Here is a 19,675-nt window from a genome sequence, read left to right on the forward strand (position 1 = left end):
ATACTTTTTCTCCAGCAACACCATTAAATCCCTCCAGGCCGGGTATTCCAGGATCTCCCCGGGTTCCATTACAGCCATCAGCACCAGGTTTTCCTCGAGGGCCTTGCTGCCCTGGGTGACCCTGCATAGATGAGAGGTCCGAATGTAACACACATTGTCTGTAATGCAACACATTACATGAATGTGTAAATGATTTAAATGTGACAACCCCGCAAAAGTGTGTTTGTGTGTGTGTGTGCATATGAGAGAGAGACTTTTGGTCATAAGTATATATGATATGGATCCAAAACTTCCACTATAAAGAGACACCACTTACTGGAATACCATCTGCTCCTGGAAACCCTGGACTTCCTATCATTCCCTACAGAAACAAATAAGAGGCAATGGGATCAACTTATTTTACTCCACACAATTCTGACGCAATTTTACTCCATTTGAAGAAATGAATGACTTTACATTAGCACTATAACAATTTCGAATCATTTTGGATGAGAAGTATGAAGCAGGTTCAAGTTATACACACCTGAGCCCCTTTCAGTCCTGTGATGCCTGTCTCACCCGAATTACCCTTCTCTCCCTTAAAACCTTGCAGGCCAGGGTCGCCTGCACGTCCTGGAGGCCCTGTAGGGCCCTGAGAGCCAAGAATACCTGGCTGGCCCTGTTATTGAGACAAAGAAGGACATGACACAAAGATTAAAGGTACTTATAACGCTGAAATGTTAGAGAACACAGCAAGCCATAACACATAACAAAATTCAGTCATGTGAAAGAATAGAAGATACAAGGCAGTGCAATTTTAAATAACACTGGAAATTATGATGTATGAAAAAACTCACCTTATCAGCAGAAAGAGAAGAGTAAAAAACTTATAAACCTATGTCCCGAATTTTCTGAGGATAATGAAAAAAATATTACAACACCACAAAAGTGATATATATATATATATATATATATATATATATATATATATATATATATATATATATATATATATATATATAATTTTAATTTCTGTTATTAAAATGATCTAACTATCCATGTTTTTTTTTTCTTAAAGTCACTATTGGCACATGTACATCGTATCTTCATCCTGATTATACTACATTATGAGCACTAGATGGCAATATTCTCATACATTATTTATGCACAGTGTGGCCATCTGGTGGCATTAAAGGCAAATTGCTATTTCTACGCTCTAATCAAAGGTGGCTCAAATGTCTTCAAACTAGCTTACTGTGCTTCAGCTGGTGGATTTCTAAAACACAACAGACAAGCTACATACTGTACCCCTGCTGAAGCCATGTCATCTGTCTAAATACCTAATGCAGACACTTACAAACGTTCTTTGTCACTTATAAATTATTTGTCTAAAAAAAGTGGCCTTTTGTATTATCAGGTTCTCTCTCCTGTTCAGTCCCTACCCAGATACAACCTTATGATACTAAGATCACAATATCTCCTACTATTCTGTAACCATATCAGTTTTAAGTATACAGTTGTGCTGATAAATTTACACACCCCTTACAGAATCTGCAACATGTTAATTAAAAAAGAGGGATCATTAAAATCCCATGTTGTTTTATATTTAGAACTGCCCTGAATAAGCTATTTCACATAACAGATATTTACATATAGTTCAGAAGACACAATGATAACCGAATTTACACAAATTTACCTGTTCAAAAGTTTACATACCCTTGGTTCTTAATACTGTGTGTTGTTACCTGGATGATCAATGACTGTGTTTATGTTTTATGATAGTTGTTCCTGAGTCCCTTGTTTGTCCTGAGCAATTAAACTGCCCACTGTTCTTCAGGAAAATCCTCCAGGTCCTGTACCTGTTTTTTTTTGCAATTTCTGATTATTTGACCCATTTCCAACAGCGGCTATACAATATTAAAGTGCACCTATTACGGTTTTTCAGATATTACCTTTCATGTGTACTTTGACCAAACAGAATGTGTACAGTAGTAGTAGTTTCCCTGAAAGAGTTAGGTTCATGTTGTAACACCACTTTGCATGGACTACCAAAGGATGAGGATGTAGCTCATCGGTAGTTAGGGTAGTAGAGTTCATTTTTAAAACGATACACCTCCGATACGGTTCAACTCAAATCGTTACAATCGGTCTTATTTGTTTCATTTAGTACTGCCCTTCAGAAGCTGCCTAAGATATTTACTACATAATATGTTTCATAGAATACAAAATAATAACAATTTACACCAATCATCCTGTTCAAAAGTTTACACCCCCCAGGCTCTTAATATATTGTGTTGCCTTCTTGAGCATCAGTGTATGTTTGCACCTTTTATAATAGTTGTTAGTAAAAACACATAGACACGCAGAGAACACAGAAACTGCAAAGGTCAGGACTGAACCAGTAAGACAGTAATGCTACTTGCCGTGCCACAATGTTGCCCCCTATTTCTCATGACCATCTGGTAAGAAGTCCAATGCCTTAACCAGCTACCACTGCCACTGCCACAGTACATCTCTTGTGTGATGTGGACATGTAAAGTAAAACCTTTGTCACAGCTGAACAGACGAGATTGAAGAACTGAAGTTGCTGCAACTCCTTATAGTCTAAAAACCACACAGCTGATCTTTAAAACACATTTAAAGAATCTTTGGTGCACACAGGTCTGTAGCGGAATCTGTGTGTTCAAGGGTGCATTGTGCTGTGTGATGGAGCTGAAATAGCCCACTTCACTGACATCTGCACTGATAGCCAAAGCTGCTATCTCAAATACACACTTGAAGCACAGTCTACATCTCCTCCTGCTAGAATATGGGCACACAGAGAATGATTAGAGCTGTAGTTAAGGCCAAGGGAACAAACAGTTCTGTGTGATAAAAGGTATGGGGTTATAAAGAAGAGTTCTGGGGGCAGCATTGTCTTTTGACAATGGAAATACCACAAATATACCTTTGAATTAAAAGTAAAACATTCTATAAACCATTTTATATTCATTATATAATACAAAAAAGTCATCAATGAAAGCTATAGGTTTTGCAACATCTTATACCCACAGAACGTATAATGCATTTTCTTTATAACTATCCTTGTAAATTTTGCTTTATTTGCTTATACTAATTAATATCCATGTACCTCTTTATCACTACTTGCAGTACTTGTTTTGTTTGCACTATACATCTGACATAAAATCTCAGACTTCCCAATACCTTTTGGCCACTTATTTGAAACGCTCTTGTTATGCCACGTGCACTGTATGTTACTTATAGGACCACGCTACTGTTACATACTGTAAAATTTCATGGTTTTTTATTCAGTTCATTGTTTTATATACTCTCTTTTATGAAAGCTGACTTATAACCTATCCAAAAAAAATGATCTTTCCACTATTACTGTTATTAATAACATGGAAGAATGTTCTCTACCACATCACAAATTCCTCTCTCAGGTTTTACAGAGTAGGGAGCAGTATGATGTTATATACATCAGGGGTTCCCAAGCTTTTCCAGGGCAAGGCCCCCCAAATGGCATTAACATTTGACTTTTGCAAGATGTCTTTAAAACACATTAAAAATACAGACTTCTGAATATATCCCCCCCTTTTTTTTAAATTAATAATTACATTTTACATCTTTACATTACATTACATTAGGAATTGATTGTGTGTGTGTGTGTGTGTGTGTGTGTGTGTGTGGTTGTCTGAGAGTGAGAATTTATTTTTCACACCAAATTGTTGAGGCCCCCGGGCGCAGGCCCCACTTTGAACACCACTGATATACATGATGTACTTATCACTCTGACTATGCAGTGTGCACATACACTGTAAGTGAGGTGCCAAGGGCTGAATACATTACCTGGAATGATGTTCATTCACAAGAATGCACAGCTTTGGATCAAGTCAATGTCCACACCTCAGTTTACCTGTTTACCATGACCGTGTGTTTATACAAATGCTTCACTGCAATTACTAAGCTAAACAGGCAGGAGACTGATTCTGTATTGAGGGGGTCACTCACTTCACTGAATAAGAATCATGGGAAATAGTGTAGTCATATGCGGGTCACTGAGGGAATGCCAAGAAATAGCTGATTTAGAAAAAAAACGTGTGAGATTCTGTGAGAACTTACTTTAGATTTAAACCACAGATCCTTCTGTAGCTCACATACCAGAACACAAAGCAACTGCAAGAAATTCAGAGAGCTAGGGTATAAACAGATTACATCAATAATTGGACACTTTAATTCTGAAGTCATTTTTTAGCATTCGAGATTACAAATGTTCTAAGTCATTTGGATTGATGAATAACAGAATCCCAGGGAGAACAATATTTTGCCACTCTGGGGGGTTCTGACCAGGAGGTCTGGATCATGTCCAAAATAACAGAAGCTGTTCCCTATAGGGCAAAAGTTGCAACAAATCTACCAAAACAACCATAAATAGATGTAAAAACAACGGTTTTCCCAAGGAAAGGCGGCTTAATATTTTACAACCACTTCATCATAATTGGTGACATGGAAAATGTGTTGTGCTTAAATTGCTACCCATATTTCAGTGGGCTATAGTGAGTGCCGTACTTGAAAGTACGTTGGATATTTTTGTTAGGATTAAGGAAACAACAAAGAAGAGATACATAGCATGTATGCATTTGGGTAAAATTGGGTGATCGGTTAGAGCTTTAAAGTTCTAATCGCTTCTTAAAAATGTTTATGTTCGCTCTAGTCAGTATCACTTATGTAATATCTGACATGACTAAAAACGTCTGGGTTATGCATGTACACTTCCTCAATTCTCTCACTCATATTTTTCTCTCTCACTCATTCCTTTTTTTTCCTTCTCTTTTTTTTTTAAAGGGATAGAAAAGTTCTGAGATTTTGAGAAAAGATAGCGAGGAAGTGAAGCGTCTTTTTGTTTCTTTACACAAACAACTGACATGCAGTCTTTCGCTGAAGATAATAAAAGCTGATGGCGCGGTTCACAGGTGACATATTTATATCACGCGACGCGCTTAATTGCCGTGTCACCTGATCATGGCAGGCCTATAAATAGGCATGATTTTAAACAAGCTTTAGATACTGGTCATGCACGAGAGGCGCTTCGCATAGTGTTATGCTAAATGCGACGTCGAAATTCAGTTGGAAGGGAACCACAATTTGCCATGTTTAAAATAAAAAGGACTGTGGTTTAATAAATACAGCTCAAACGAAGAGTGCTAGGATGTTGGTTTTGACAGGTAGCTATTGTTAACCTACCACTGCATGTCACGCACTGAGACAGGTGTTCTGTTAAACCACTGGCACTTCTCCATTTGCTCACACAAACAACAGGATTCGAGGTTTTCTCACTATGCGAGTAGTAACACGGATTTTCCAGCAGGAACTGTGGTGTGAATCATCACAAATGGAGACCTGGAGAGCTTTCAAAGCCCGTGATGTTATGACTGCCTTTTCTCATAGATGTGGACATGCATCATGCTTATTAGTATAAAAGCATCTAGCGAGAAATGAAGCCCAAACACGAGGCCCTGATTCTTTGTAGATCCATATCTCCGATGCACCTAACAAACTTTTTATATGGGCTTTACCACTAGATCATGTGCCTTATATGTAGATATCGTCTGCTTGTGTGCAGTAAGGGTTGTACCAGATAAAAACATTGGCTTGTTGAATCATGGAAGTCTATTATTCAAGGAAAATGTTAAGCATTTTCTCTTACCTGAGACAAAAGTCTCCCCACCCCTTTCCCCTTTAATGTCTGCCAGTGATATCTGCTCTGATGTCAATGTGTGAACCACAGTAAACCATGCAACGAGACTTTTGTTCACATTCCGCTATACCACGGTGCAATTAGAGTTACACACACACACACACACACACCATTCTCTCTTCCTCTCCCTGTACACACACATGCACTTCATGTGTACAGTACAGAGTGTGTACAGTTGAGAGCAGAAATCTGTATACATATGGGAGCGAATCCATCCATCCATTTTTTGTACCGCTTATCCAACTCAGGGGACTTGGGGCACAAGGCGGGGGACTCCCTGGATGGGGTACCATCCCACTGCAGGGCACAATCACACACACACTCACACACCCATTCACATGCTACGGACAATTTAGAGATGCCAATCAGCCTACATAGCATATCTTTGAATGGGGGCAGGAAACCGGAGTACCTGGTGTAAACCTCAAAAGCACGGGGAGAATGTGCAAACTCCACGCACACAAGGCAGAGACAGGAATTGAACCCCCAACCCTGGAGGTGTGAGGCAAATGTTCTAACCACTAACTAACAGCAACAAGACATTTAATGTTTTAAGTTTTTATAGTTTATCACAATAACAAAATGGGCAAAGAGTGCACGTTAAAATATTAATAATAAAAGAGTTCCGAATTTTGCAGAGTGGGATATCAATCCTTTCATTTAAAATTCGTTTTCTATGTGCAAGTCTACTAGTGATATTAGCTGTATAAAAAAGGGGAATCTTGCTATTATGTCACTCATGTGCAGGCCCCCAGAGTTCATTCCATGTTGTATTTCTGTCTACTTTCTTTGTGGGAGAGAACAGCCCAGACCATGTGGCCTACTATCAACTCTATCAGATGCGGTAGACTTCAAACCCTCATCCAAGAAAAAGAGGCAGAGAAAAGTGCAACGAGGCTTTATAATTGCTCCCATGTTAGTCGCAACACAGACTGCAAAAGAAGCATGAGAGAGAAGAAAAACGAAGAAGAAAAATAATAATGTTTAACGTGAAGCGTGAACATGTTAGTTTGAGCCAGAGACAGAGCGGGTGAGTAAAACAGCAAAAGAAAAGACATAACCCAAGAGAGGTTCTACATGAAATAAACTAAAAGACGAATGGCATATTAATACGTGAGTTGTAAAGTTTATTTTCTTGTGTGTTACCGTTCTGCCATTTTAAACAAGCACAAATTGAATCACACCCTCACAGCAAATTAACTCTAACAGGTAATAGCTAAGATCACCTGCACACAGACAAATAAAAATGCTCATACTATACATACTATACATACATATAAATGACACATTTCTCAAACATTCAATGTGTCAAGTCCAATCAAGTGTCAAAAATGGACTCTACAATCAAAAAGTCTATCATGAGACTAGTTCTGTGGGACATATGTCTATATGTATGAGCCAGTCATGCTCGATAAATTGGATATGCTGTGTCATTATGACATAATGTGTAAATAAGCTGTACATTTTCATAAGTAAATAAGGCACCTATTGAAGTGGACGATATAGAAAGCAGGTACAGCTGTAGTGCTCAAGCCAGCTTCAAATTCTTGGCAACCTGTACACTACACACACATGCTCAAGTGAAAAGGTCTCAGACCGATGATGTATATAAATCACAGATATTTCTAGATCTGAAACCTGACAGGAGGAGTTAGTGAGGACGTGTCTCAACCAGCTCCCTAGTTCAGTACTCAGGGCACTGATCAGGGAGTCGGCCATTTTAAGGGCTGTGTCAATCAGAAAATCCTTCACTTTCAAAAAAAAAAATCCCACAATGCACCGGAAGCATCTATGCTCACTATGTTCCCTTACTATAAATGACGTCGAAGCCTCTCAGCTCGAAAAAAAGGGGGATCAACTTTCACCCTACTTCTGGCTACAAATGTAAGGAGCTTGTTATCGTTGCTGTAGCTCTTAAATGATTACTTACGTTAGCGATTTTTAACTGTATTTGACGTTCTACATACAGTTTGTTTGAGTCTAATGACTTTTAAGTGTTTACTGATTTAAAAATAAAAATCCACTAGCTTGCCTACGATCTGCTTGAAGTATTTTGAAGTTTGACATTTTTCGTGATGTTTTACACAATGAGTATGCGCACGTGTGCGGACCTGACATGTCCAGTCCGTTTAAACACAAAGAGGGCATTCCAAAAAAGAGAAACAGAAAGCGGTTAAGGTCTTTTTCAATTTCTGTACTTTGGTAATGGGGATTCACTGTTGCAGATGTCCATCTGAAATACAGGCACGTGAGGAGTGATCTTGACCCAAGCTAAAGAGGACATGGACAGAGAGGATGTGGGGAGAAAGAATATTATGAACGTGACACATGGATAACGGAATGTCCAGTCCCTGTGGAATCAGCAGGGAAGCAAAGAAAGAGCCCAAATTAATCACAAAAGCAACGGAAGGGAGTAGGCTACTGTATGGCACTTACAATCCCTCTAGAAAATGCTAACAAAAATGCTTAAAGGGGTGTATGATGAGGTGATTATTCAACTCACAGGCTGGTGAAAGGCTGTAAGTATACAGCATACATCATCATGGTATGGTTAAACTCTCAGTGCTCTCAAATTCAGAGAAATGAGCAAAACAACCACAGGCCATTTCCTGTTCCATTCACTCTCTTTCTAAGTCTCATGCTGTTCTTTCCTCTTCTCATAAATCTCCTGCTTTTCACCATCTCACCTCTGTGACCTCATCTGGCTTCTCTTTCAACCACGTTCCCTTTTTTTCTCATTACCTGCTGATCCCTTTAATTTCTTTATCTTGCTTTTACATCCAGTTTGATTAGATCACCCTTTTCACTGTATGCTACCAGAAAGCAGCATTCTCTCAACTCTTCTTCCATTACATAATTCACCTGGAATTTGTCTCAGGAAAAAAAAAAAAGAATAAAAAGGCAGCATTGCAGGTCTCAGGAAGGAATCTGGGGTGTGTAGGAGGAGGCTAATGGTAATAGTTAGGAATGGTGATGACACACAGTAATAGTAATAAACCATCTGGTAACTTCAACTGATGTATGAATGATCAGTGTAGTATCCAGGCAATAAGATAAGATAAGATAAAGGATAAACAATAAAAACAATTTTTCACAGCCTTCTTTGCTCATATTTACCAAGGGTGCCAATATTAGTGGAGGGTAATTAATTGCAATTTAGCTATAACTATCAATATAACAAGGTAGCCAAAAACATGTGATTCAGGTGCAGGTGGTCATGTGACCATGATGTAGTGCAGTGGCTGCTGGCAGCTGTAGTCCACAGTAGCCTCCGGGATATCCATGACAGCTTGTGGACGATAGATTAGACAGATAGACAGATAGATGGATGGATGGATGGATGGGTATATAGATAGAAAGATAGATAAGCAGAGGATAATTATGTAATGACACTGCAGATATAACAGATATATTTTTCAATTTATTTATTTACTTTTTAACAATTTAATTAAGAATATCGGGAAGCATAGCCATTTACACTTCAACCCACCCAATGTTCAAGCCAAATCTATGCCCATGATCATCTGCACTTTTGTGTAATTTGTACTTTAAGTAGACAATGTGTGCTTAGTCAATTTACGTTTAGTTGGCTCTTTACAGAGTCAATGCCTGCTGCTTTAGGAAATCATTTAACAGTAAATTCAAAATAAAATTGTCATTAAATAAAGAAAATGTTTTTTTTTTTTTTATAAAGTACTATTATTAATTTACTGAAACTTTCATTATAAATCATTTGATTTGACACCTTGATCCTGAGCTCAGGTTACTGTTTGTCCGGCGTTTTGCGTGTTCTCCGCATGTCCTCATGGGTTTCCTCTGAATGAATCTGATACCTAAATAATAATACATTATATAAAATGTATTTTATACTTTATAGAATAGCTATTAATTAATTAACTAATCAATAACTAATCGGTCATTTTTGTAATGTATGCATTACTTGCTTATAAATTGTGCATTCAAATTAAAGTGTCAGCGAAACTCACTATGTTTTCTTTGAGTTGTTCAGTTGTACAGTAAATGCACAGGAGCATGTCACGGACCAGTGTTAAACAGACTTCCATTCATTCTGCACAATCATAAAATCTGATTTGACTTAATTAAGCTAGAACTAATCAATCTCTAGTGAGCTTCCCTATGTACACTTCATCCCAGTGCAGCAGATGTAACACGTCAATGTGCATTCCAGCAATGTGAAGAACAGGCTATTCCACGGGATCCATGCAAATTCCAGGTCTTCCTGCCACACATGTGTGAGAGTGTTAGTCTGTTCCAGGGCAGAGATCCAAGTAGTAGTGTTATGTGCCTTAGTCCCGGATTCTATTAGTCATACGAGCTGCATAAAACCCCAAAGCTGGTCTGTATGTTCCTTACGCCCCCACCCACATACACATGCTGTCCCAGAACACCACGGTATTGGCGTGGGAAACTGAAGGGGAAAAAATGGAGAGAGATAGAGAGAGAGGGAGAGAGAGAGCAAAAAAAAGAGTAACCTTCTCAATTGTTTAGCATCTGGACTGTAAATTTATTTAATGTATATTGTTTTCGATTATATGAATTGCACAAAGCGTTAGTGGTGTGTGGGGAAGGAGTCACGTAAGTAGTGCAGGTAGTGTGCGTTAAGATGATGAAATGCTGATAGACATGCTGGCTATCCAAGTAAAACATCAAAAGACAACAATCTAGAACAATCTGAGATGATTACATCCACTAAACCACAGATATGTATATGCCCTTAGTAAAGGGGTTTTCAAGGGTTCTTTAGATAGTGAACGGTTCTAGCTTTCTGAAAGTCTTCTCACTGGAGGCATACAAACTGAAGGACCGTTCCAAACTTTCTAAGCTTGTACAGTTAAGACATTAAATGTTCATTTATAAATTGATGGTTTAGAACCAGGGAAAAAGCTTGGGGGTCAGCAGTTTGTGTCACACTTTTATAAGAACCAATGAATGGTAAATACAAATCGAACTAATTTATAACTATAAAGAAATCTGCTTTTCAATCTGCTTTTAATAATGAAAACTAGCAGCTATCTGTAACTGACACACACTGACACACTGCACAGTCTGAGAAAGGTAGGATCCAAGTGTCGATTTTATATAACGTATATAAAGGCTCAGAAATGCAATCAGAAATGCTACACACACATACACATATAATTACATATATATTCATATCAAATGCACTATTTCTAGGTCCCTATTTAATTCTAAGCAAATGTGTGATATTGAACATATTGACAATTGCTTTGTACAAAAGGTCAGAGGACTAGCCTCTTCTATTGAAGCTTGTGTTTAGATGATACTCCGTTGGGTTTGATCTAAAATGAGTCATACGTTTTTGCACAGACTTGTGGGCCATAAACATGAGCCAGCTCGAGTGCACACTGTCACTAAAGCAAAAAGGGAGTATACCAAATGCTAAGAAATGCAGAAATTCATGTACATATTTCAAAGATTCTACATGTCACTCAAGTTGTTGTTAGTAACATCATTTGTAATAAAAACGGCTGTATTAAATTAGAAAATAATGCAAAATAGAAGTATTTTCTCTAGTGCTCTGAGGCTTTTGGACCCCACAATATTTACATTGTCCGACACACGGATGGTCTAGGGGTTATAACAATGGTTAGACAGTGGCATGTTGTTGTCACGCAAACAAAAAGGCTTAAGTTTGAAGTTAGATTTGCAAATCAGTTGTTTTTTTGTCAAACTCCGAAGCACAAATGCAAACAGCGTCCAAGCAGTACTAAAGTTCTGTGTGTACATGTAGTTATTTCCCAATGAGATCTAAATACAGATATGCACAATTTCTATATTAACTCCTTAATACTCATTATCTCAAGTATACACACAGCCCAGTGTGAGCACAGCAGCTTGCATTCTACCATTTCATGAGAAATAATAAACTAGTTGCAACATTTTTGGAACTAACCAGCTAATTAACTTAAATTAAGTGAGTTAAAGTGGGTGTGTTTGGAAAAAGGAAACACTTAAATGTGCCGGACAGAATGTAGTCCAGCACCAGGATTGGGAGCCTGTGCTCTAAACTTAAGGACTGAAAAAATAGACTACAGATACAGAGAGTTAATCTCTTGAAGAGGGGATAATGGACCACAATCATAAAGAAACCCTTAGACCACCCCTACATGATCATTAAGTAATTGCCAATTATGTAACGCATTATGGAATTGAATCGTTTACAAAACTGTTGTGTGGTAAACGAAAGAAATATGTGACATTCTTATCTAAAAGTCTCCATTAGTCTGGCATTTGCTTGACCCTAATGTGGCCTTTACATTCTTCAGATAATAACCTTGCTCCTGTCTTATGAGACACAGCAATGACCGCGAGTCAAGGGTCATGTGAAGCAAACAACACGCAACAATGTCATTCAATGTAAGAAATGTAAGAAATGTCATGACTATCTTAGCAGATACCAGTGCAAGTACTTTTCCAAATTTGTACTGGCTACAGTAAATTCGCTATTAAAGAAAAGTGTCAAGCATTAGGTTATTGACTGGAAATGTAATTTAGGTTAGAAAATATCCAGAATTTGGCACACACACAGAAGCTACAAGTACTACAAATAACCGAACCAGTAGACATCCTGTGCTCATTTGCCTATAATGAGTTTTGGCCAAGAGAATGTCCTGAAAGCTGTCCAGCTCCTCGTCTTTGTCTTTAAATGGTAAACTACAGCTTCGGTTTGTTCAGAGCCCCACTGGGTGCCAATAAACACAGAGCCACAGAGACAAAAAGCAAGACAGCAATAGAAGAAGAAGGAGAAATGGCGTGTGAGGAAGTCCAGAGCTGCAAGTATGTGTGAAGAGAACGTCAGTGCCCATGCTAACAGACAAGCAGAGACTCAGACGCACACAAAAAACCCCCCCATATACAGTCACATTCAACCCTGTTCAGGTCATCACAGTTTCCAAAGCATTTTAAAACAATCAGGATATCCATATCAGGAGCTGCCTAATGCTATACATTGTGACAGGAGACATTTGGAAATGACTATCTACCGGTAAAACTACAGCTGTTTCATTTTTGTATGTTTTCTCCCCCCTACTGACCATATGAACTACAGTAATTTGATTTTGGACAGAAATCTTAAACAATGTCAGTATAAAACATACAGTTTGAATCTGAATTTAGTTTGAGTACTTGATCTCTCATGGGTAACATTAGGAAAAACTTCATAACATAAAATTATGGGAAATGTGCTCCAAAAGCTGACCTTTACCATTTAAAACCAAACATATATCGAAACAGTTTTGGGCCTGGAGCCCAGGGGTCAGTGTATCAGTGTAGATGTTTAGAAAGTCCCATTGGTTCAGATTCAATTCGAAGCTCAACAGTCAGTTGGTTCCCATATCTCTACATGGATATGATGCAAAAGTTGATATGGAATGGCTGGATGTGAGAAACGTGACTGATCCTGGTGCTTCTAATTCAGAAAAAAAAAAAAAATATATATATATATATATATATATATATATATATATATACACACACACACACACACACACACACACACACATAAAATGAAATCTATTACAGAAAAGACGAAATGTCTGTCTAAGCTTCTCAATAAATGCTTTCTTTAATACATATCTGGGAATTTTGTACCTGTGTGCAAAGCCTTTGATGTAGGGTCGTATTTACATGGATCCTTAGCATATAGATAACTACATAAGCATAAACACCATAGGATCACTTGGAGCAGAAGAACGTTTCACATCTGCAAGCGGTATTTTTAGAGGAAACCCATTTGAGGGACTACATTTGGTTTTACCCTCCTCTCACAGGCACTCTTTTTATTTAGTCTGTGACTGATTTTTTCCATAAAATATGTCTGCTCTTTGGGAAATGTGACAATCCAAATACATTTGCAGTGTGGAGGGGGGTTTCTCTCACACAGATGCACCAAACATCCCCCAAACTATTTCCTTATACGTGCTGTTTATTCCAAATGAACTATTTACAGGGTACAGGATAGGCAAAGGGAGAAGAGTAACAGTCATGCTTTGATTTATTCATTCAGTAACGGATATCTCTCATTTGGGAAGTCTTGACTCTAAACAGGAAAAATGAGGAGAGAGAAGAGGATTGCAGACAACATTGTGGGTGTCTTCTAATGTCTTCCTTCTGAGAATTGTGTAGCACTTACACCACTACACCATTACTTCCTATTTTTTAAATACATATTTTCCTATCAAAAGATGGTGAAAATGAGTTTCTTTTTTTTTTCTTGGACCTGACACTTTTAAATCAACATCCTCACAGGACAGGGCCATGGGCAATTCCAGTGAGGGTGGCAAATGTACAGTTGTTCCAGAATATTTAAACATTTTTGCAGGATCAACACAGATAACAATGAAAAACATATGACTGAACACCCACTCATCTGCTCACAAACTGTTCACAGGGGGCTACTTTTATAAAAGGCTGGGTTTGATTTTGGTACAATTTCTGGATGTACTAACAATCCTATGATCTAAAAGTTGGATGAGACATGCGTACATGTTCTCTGTAGTGATTTTGTGTGGTGAAAACCTGCAACCCACAAAAAAACCCCCACAAATATTTTCTGACCAAAACATAACATTTTATCTTTTATAACATTTTATGAATAAATCTTAAGATTTCTAATACAGTCATCTGCAAATCCTTATGTATTTGTTCATGAATCTTTGGTAATAGCTTTATCCATGGTCATGGTGGATCTTGAGCCTATCCCAGGAACACTGGGATTTTATATGTATTATATGTATATGTATTATTATATGTTTATATGTATTAAATCCATCCATTTCCATAATGCTTATCCTACACAGGGATGCGGGGGAGTCTGGAGCCTATGCCAGGGAACTCTGGGCACAAGGAGGGGGACACCCTGGATAGAGTGCCAACCCATCGCAGGGCACAATTTTTGGAAATGCCAATCGGCCTACAATGCATGTCTTTGGACTAGGGGAGGAAACCAGAGTACTTGGAGGAAACCCCCGAAGCACAGGGACAACACGCACACAGTACCCACTCCCATTACTGAATATAGTCATGGCAGTGAAGCCTTTTTGAACGGTGGAGTAGAAGGGCAGAGTAGACAATGTTCACGCACAGCTCATTTTTCAACATTGCACTGCCTTTTTGCTTGGCCTTTGAGGCTGAATTATTTTGCTCTCCAGGGCATGGATCCTCTACACTGTGAGCTGGTGTTTATGCTGCTCTTATTATGTTTAGACTTGGCCATAATTAGTCTACCACACGTGCAAAACCATGTGCCTCAGACTGCTGACAAGGATGAGCATGCTCAGACCTATAAAAGCTAAAGCTCTTATATCTACTCATGCACATACTGTCTAACAAGCATTTCAATCCACACCATTCGTGTTAGTAAAGTTAAAATTGATTATCTAAAGAGGAATGTCCTGTGAAAAAATGAGAAAGTGGGTGGAGCTGATCTAAGCTTGAAAGTCTGTGTATGGGATTATGTGTTTACATGCATATGTGTGAAGCTGAATGTTTGTGTCCTGGCTTGGGCCTCCAGTATCCCAGACGTCTTTAGGGCCAGCCACCTGTGTAGTTGCTTCAGAATTAAGGAATGGATTGGCTGCACAGAGAGTAGATACGGCCCAGCTGCGGTGTGAATGACAATAACAGCGGGGGATTACAATATGATGCTGAAAAACTACACAGACGAACTAATCACTGACTTTACTGATCCCATTATCTCATATCCTAACATAAACGGAAAATCTGCATTCCCTTTTTAAAAAGAAGACTTGAAAACAAGATCTTTAAGACTGCATCGCAATTCAAAACCCACCAAAGTTAGATCTTGTTCTGTGCGCAGAAACTCTCACTTTCTGATACCTTCTCCCAGTCCAGCTGTTCTAAAGCCTCGGTGCATTAGCAGACTAATTCAACAATCTGGGCATGGATCCAAATGTAGGCAAACTAATGTCTGCCAGGATGTGCTTTCTGATGTAAATCACTAAGGCTTGCACACTTGAATTGAGATCAAATATTGTTCTGTCTGTCACCAATACGGTTTAACACACTGTTTCAAATCAGGAACAGCAGCACACAAATTACCTAGTCACTTCAATCCTTCATCCAGAAAATTTGCGCTTGTCAGAAAATGGATGTTCCACTAAGGCCCCTGCATAAATGTGATTTGAGTGAAATTGGCTCAGGGCTAGCTCTAGAGAGCACTGCAAGGATGTAATGGGAAACATATGGTTTAGTTATGGTGAACCAGGCGTTTTTTGTACGTTTTTTAACACAACTGAACTATTTAATAGGACTACAAAAACGTAAAACAGCAATCTTAAAGAATGGATAAAAACATGTGGCAGGGGTGAGTATAATATGAGATAAAATCAAGAGTGAATGAGGATATAGTGTTTAAGGCGTGTAGGAGCAAGGGGCTCTGAGAAATGTTTGAGTTTTAATATATTTGAAATAACTATATGTACGCACTAATGATGGTTAGCATGTTCGCCTCACACCTCCAGGGTCGGGGGTTCGATTCCCACCGTGGCCCTGTATGTGCAGAGTTTGCATGTTCTCCCCGTGCTGCGGGGGTTTCCTCCACATACTCCTTTTTCCTCCCCCAGTCCAAAAACATGCATGGTAGGCTGATTGGTGTGTCCAAAGTGTCCGTAGTGTATGAATGGGTGTGTGAGTGTGTATGTGATTGTGCCCTGCGATGGATTGGCACCCTGTCCATGGTGTACCCTGCCTTGTGCCCCATGCTCCCTGGGATAGACTCCAGGTTTCCCTGTGACCCTGAAGAAGGATAAGCGGTATAGAAGATGGATGGATGGATGGACGCACTAATGAATGTAATAATAACGAATGGATTTTCAGAGCTGAGTGGGTTTAACAGGACGTACAAACTCTCACTGCTTGATTCCTGTTGGGATAATTCATGGAACTATAAGTAACATCTTTTGTAGTATCTCATTCATTAAATAAGACTGAGTGAAATCATATGGGATCCCTGGGTGAAACTTGTCAGAGCTGTCGGGAAATATAGAAAAACATGCATTATGACTATGATGTCACGATAAAGACAAGTAGCCACTGCTTCCTGTCCAGATGTGAATTAGTATGGCTGCTAGAGAAAGAGAGAGAATGAAAGAAATCGGATGTGGCTACGATGCATAAATTCTCCTTTGATTTCAGTTGACAGTCCTTGACAGCTTTAAAACATACTCCTCCAACAAAATGCCAGTAGTGTTAAGCAAAGAAACTTAAAAAGATCCACTTAACTTTTTATTTGTTTGTTTATTTTTAAAAAATAAATATATATATCATTATAGATCACTTTTAAAAATCACAAAATCTGCCTTTGATATCCATGATTGAAATCTTTCAGGTAAACTCTAAGCTCAAACTGTTTGAAACAAGAGAACAATGCAAAATCTCTTTAAAGACAGAGCAAACAATTCACACTGGTGTCATAAAATGTGCTAGCTATTAGGCGAACACATGTTTAAAGCCCTCAGCTCCAGCAAATAGATTAGATTAATCAAGAGGCACACAGAATGTTTTTGACTGTTATGCTTCTGGATGATTACACTAAACTTTACAGAGAGCAGTGACTCACATTTTCCTTTTCATCACTTTAGTCTTACTTCACGTACTGAAGTCCGTCTTCGTTGCTCTCGCCTCACTGGAAACCAGCGTGGTGAAATATTGACCAACACTAATGACTACATTGACTGGCAGATAGTTTATAGGCTCTGAGGGAAATCTCAGTCAGGTGAAAACATTTTAATTTAACAGTTTTCTGTATTATGCAAATTGCAAAAATTATTGAGGACATCAAACAAATCGCCAAATTGCATTTTTATCTGATTTTAGATTTTAAGATATGCATGTGTAATAGCACATGCAAACTTGATTACACCTGCAAAAAAATGCAAACTGATTAACTAACAGGGTCTATGGAGGATATGAGCAACATAGCACATACCTGTCTTGCGACTTTGGCTTAACAAATATTTACTAAGCCTACTTAATGAATGCAGAATAAAGGGCAGAGGCAATTAAAAAATGATCAACTTTTCAGCCACAATGTGATTTACTAAACGTAAAAGTTACTTTGGGAAGAGATTGAGTGGGCATATGAATTGGTCTGGAGGCAATGTATAACATTTCCATTTCTGCCAGTTGAAAATAAATTATGCCAATTATGCCAAGTCTGAATAATGGGAATGTTTATCTAAATTATACCTTAATAGAATAATCAATATTCTTTTCAAAAACAAAATGATTATTTAATATTACCTGGGTTAAATTGGTGTCATGTTCAGACGTTTGCACAACAGCATTTAAACTGGTGTCTTCACAGTTACCTTATTCACGTTATGTATAACATGTACAGTTATGTCCTTTTATCCATATTGCATTTTATTTCTGGCATTATACTCTGTGTTGTACTTGAGTTCTGAGTTCACGTTACTTCTCTGGAAGTCTCTTGGATAGCCAAACTTCAAAATTTAGCTCACACAACAACCTCTTTTACGTATTGTTTCACCCCAATTCAATTGCTTTGGCATCATGTATGCAGTTACTGTTTATAAATCACCAACGCAACACAATCTGAACTGTGCTTTATTAGCCACGTGTACCAGAGTACTAGAATAAATAAGGAATTTGAGAGCTGTTGAGCTATCATTTGGCTCCGAAACATTACATTATATGTACACAAATACACAGAAATTTTGGATCTTGGGAAATTAGAACCATAATGAATAATGCAATAATGCAGTAAATGTAGTAAAAATAAATAAATAAATAAAATAAAACTCAGCTTCCCACATCAGGCCATGTGATCCACACCTTGGTTGAGCTGCTCTATTACAACATATTTTTATGACAGTTCAATGATTTGATGTAGTTATTTATGCCAGCTTTATCCTGCTAAGTTAACTGCCCTTGGGTACTTAATTGTTTTGTTTACATGTCATTTTCCAGCTTGATATTATTGCCCAAGATGAAAGTATCTAATGTATCTAAGGCTATCTGTCTTCTTCCCAAAAGTGAAATTAGAGCTGTTTATAGCACCCTAAATATCCAAGGGGACGTTCTTTTATTTTCTTCTTATTTATCTCTAATCACAGCTTGTGTCTTGTGCTTGTCTCACACATACAAAGCCCCTTTTGTCCTTTAAACCCAAGAACGTAATGCTGAAAGGCCTTACAAGGGCTGTACACGGAAGCAGTAGCTGCATATTCAAAGGACTGGGTTGGGGAAGAAAGCGAAGAGGTTCTTTGATCCAAAACATATAAGAAATACAGTGATTAAGAAATAAGGGAAAATCTTGGGACCCTGATATTTCAACTGAGTAACTTGGGGGAAAAAGAAGCTGACAGAAATGTTACCAATTCCAAGACATCAGTGATGAAGACTGATGGGAATTCTTCATGTCAAATACATCACAAGTGTATGAAATGTTTAATGAATTGTATTAGAATAAACCAGGTTCAAAATCTCCATATAATGCTCATATAATAAAAGATCTTCCTTCTGTACAGTGGTGAGGTCAAGGTATGCCATTCAGGATGTCCTCTGATGAGCTTTTTATACCTGTAACTTGAGGAATCTCTTATGTCCATTTAGGAGCTTTAACAAGCTAGTGATGTCTAAGAGCACACATCACTGCAACTTTAACTACTGTTTTATCAGTTATGTCTAATCTGATAGTCTAGAGGTAGTCAATTTCTTTAAAAGTTGAAAGAAAGATATAATAACCCATATAATCATTCTTTACAACTGTGGTGAGCAGAAACGCATCTCAGAATGCACAACACAGCAAACCTTGAGGTGGATGATACTACAACAGCGGAAGACTACATCAAGTTCCACTTCTGTCAGTCAAGAACACAAATCTGAGGCTATCATGGACACAGACTCACCCAA

At 38.2% G+C, this 19,675-nt stretch overlaps 1 protein-coding gene across 2 annotated transcripts in view; it reads right to left on the minus strand.

Annotated features, from left to right (window-relative positions):
• col4a2 (collagen, type IV, alpha 2) overlaps positions 1–19,675 on the minus strand; it is a 75,843-nt gene that overhangs the window by 22,672 nt on the left and 33,496 nt on the right. For both annotated transcript variants that reach the window (XM_017469389.3, XM_017469386.3), the window contains exons 5-7: positions 524–658; positions 317–361; positions 5–121 (exon numbers count right to left, since the gene is read on the minus strand). In XM_017469389.3, coding sequence (XP_017324878.1) covers positions 5–121; positions 317–361; positions 524–658 — 297 coding nt within the window. The remainder of the gene's footprint in view (positions 1–4; positions 122–316; positions 362–523; positions 659–19,675) is intronic.

The sequence above is a fragment of the Ictalurus punctatus genome, chromosome 6 (assembly GCF_001660625.3).
Source record: "Ictalurus punctatus breed USDA103 chromosome 6, Coco_2.0, whole genome shotgun sequence".
NCBI classification, from domain to species: domain Eukaryota; kingdom Metazoa; phylum Chordata; class Actinopteri; order Siluriformes; family Ictaluridae; genus Ictalurus; species Ictalurus punctatus.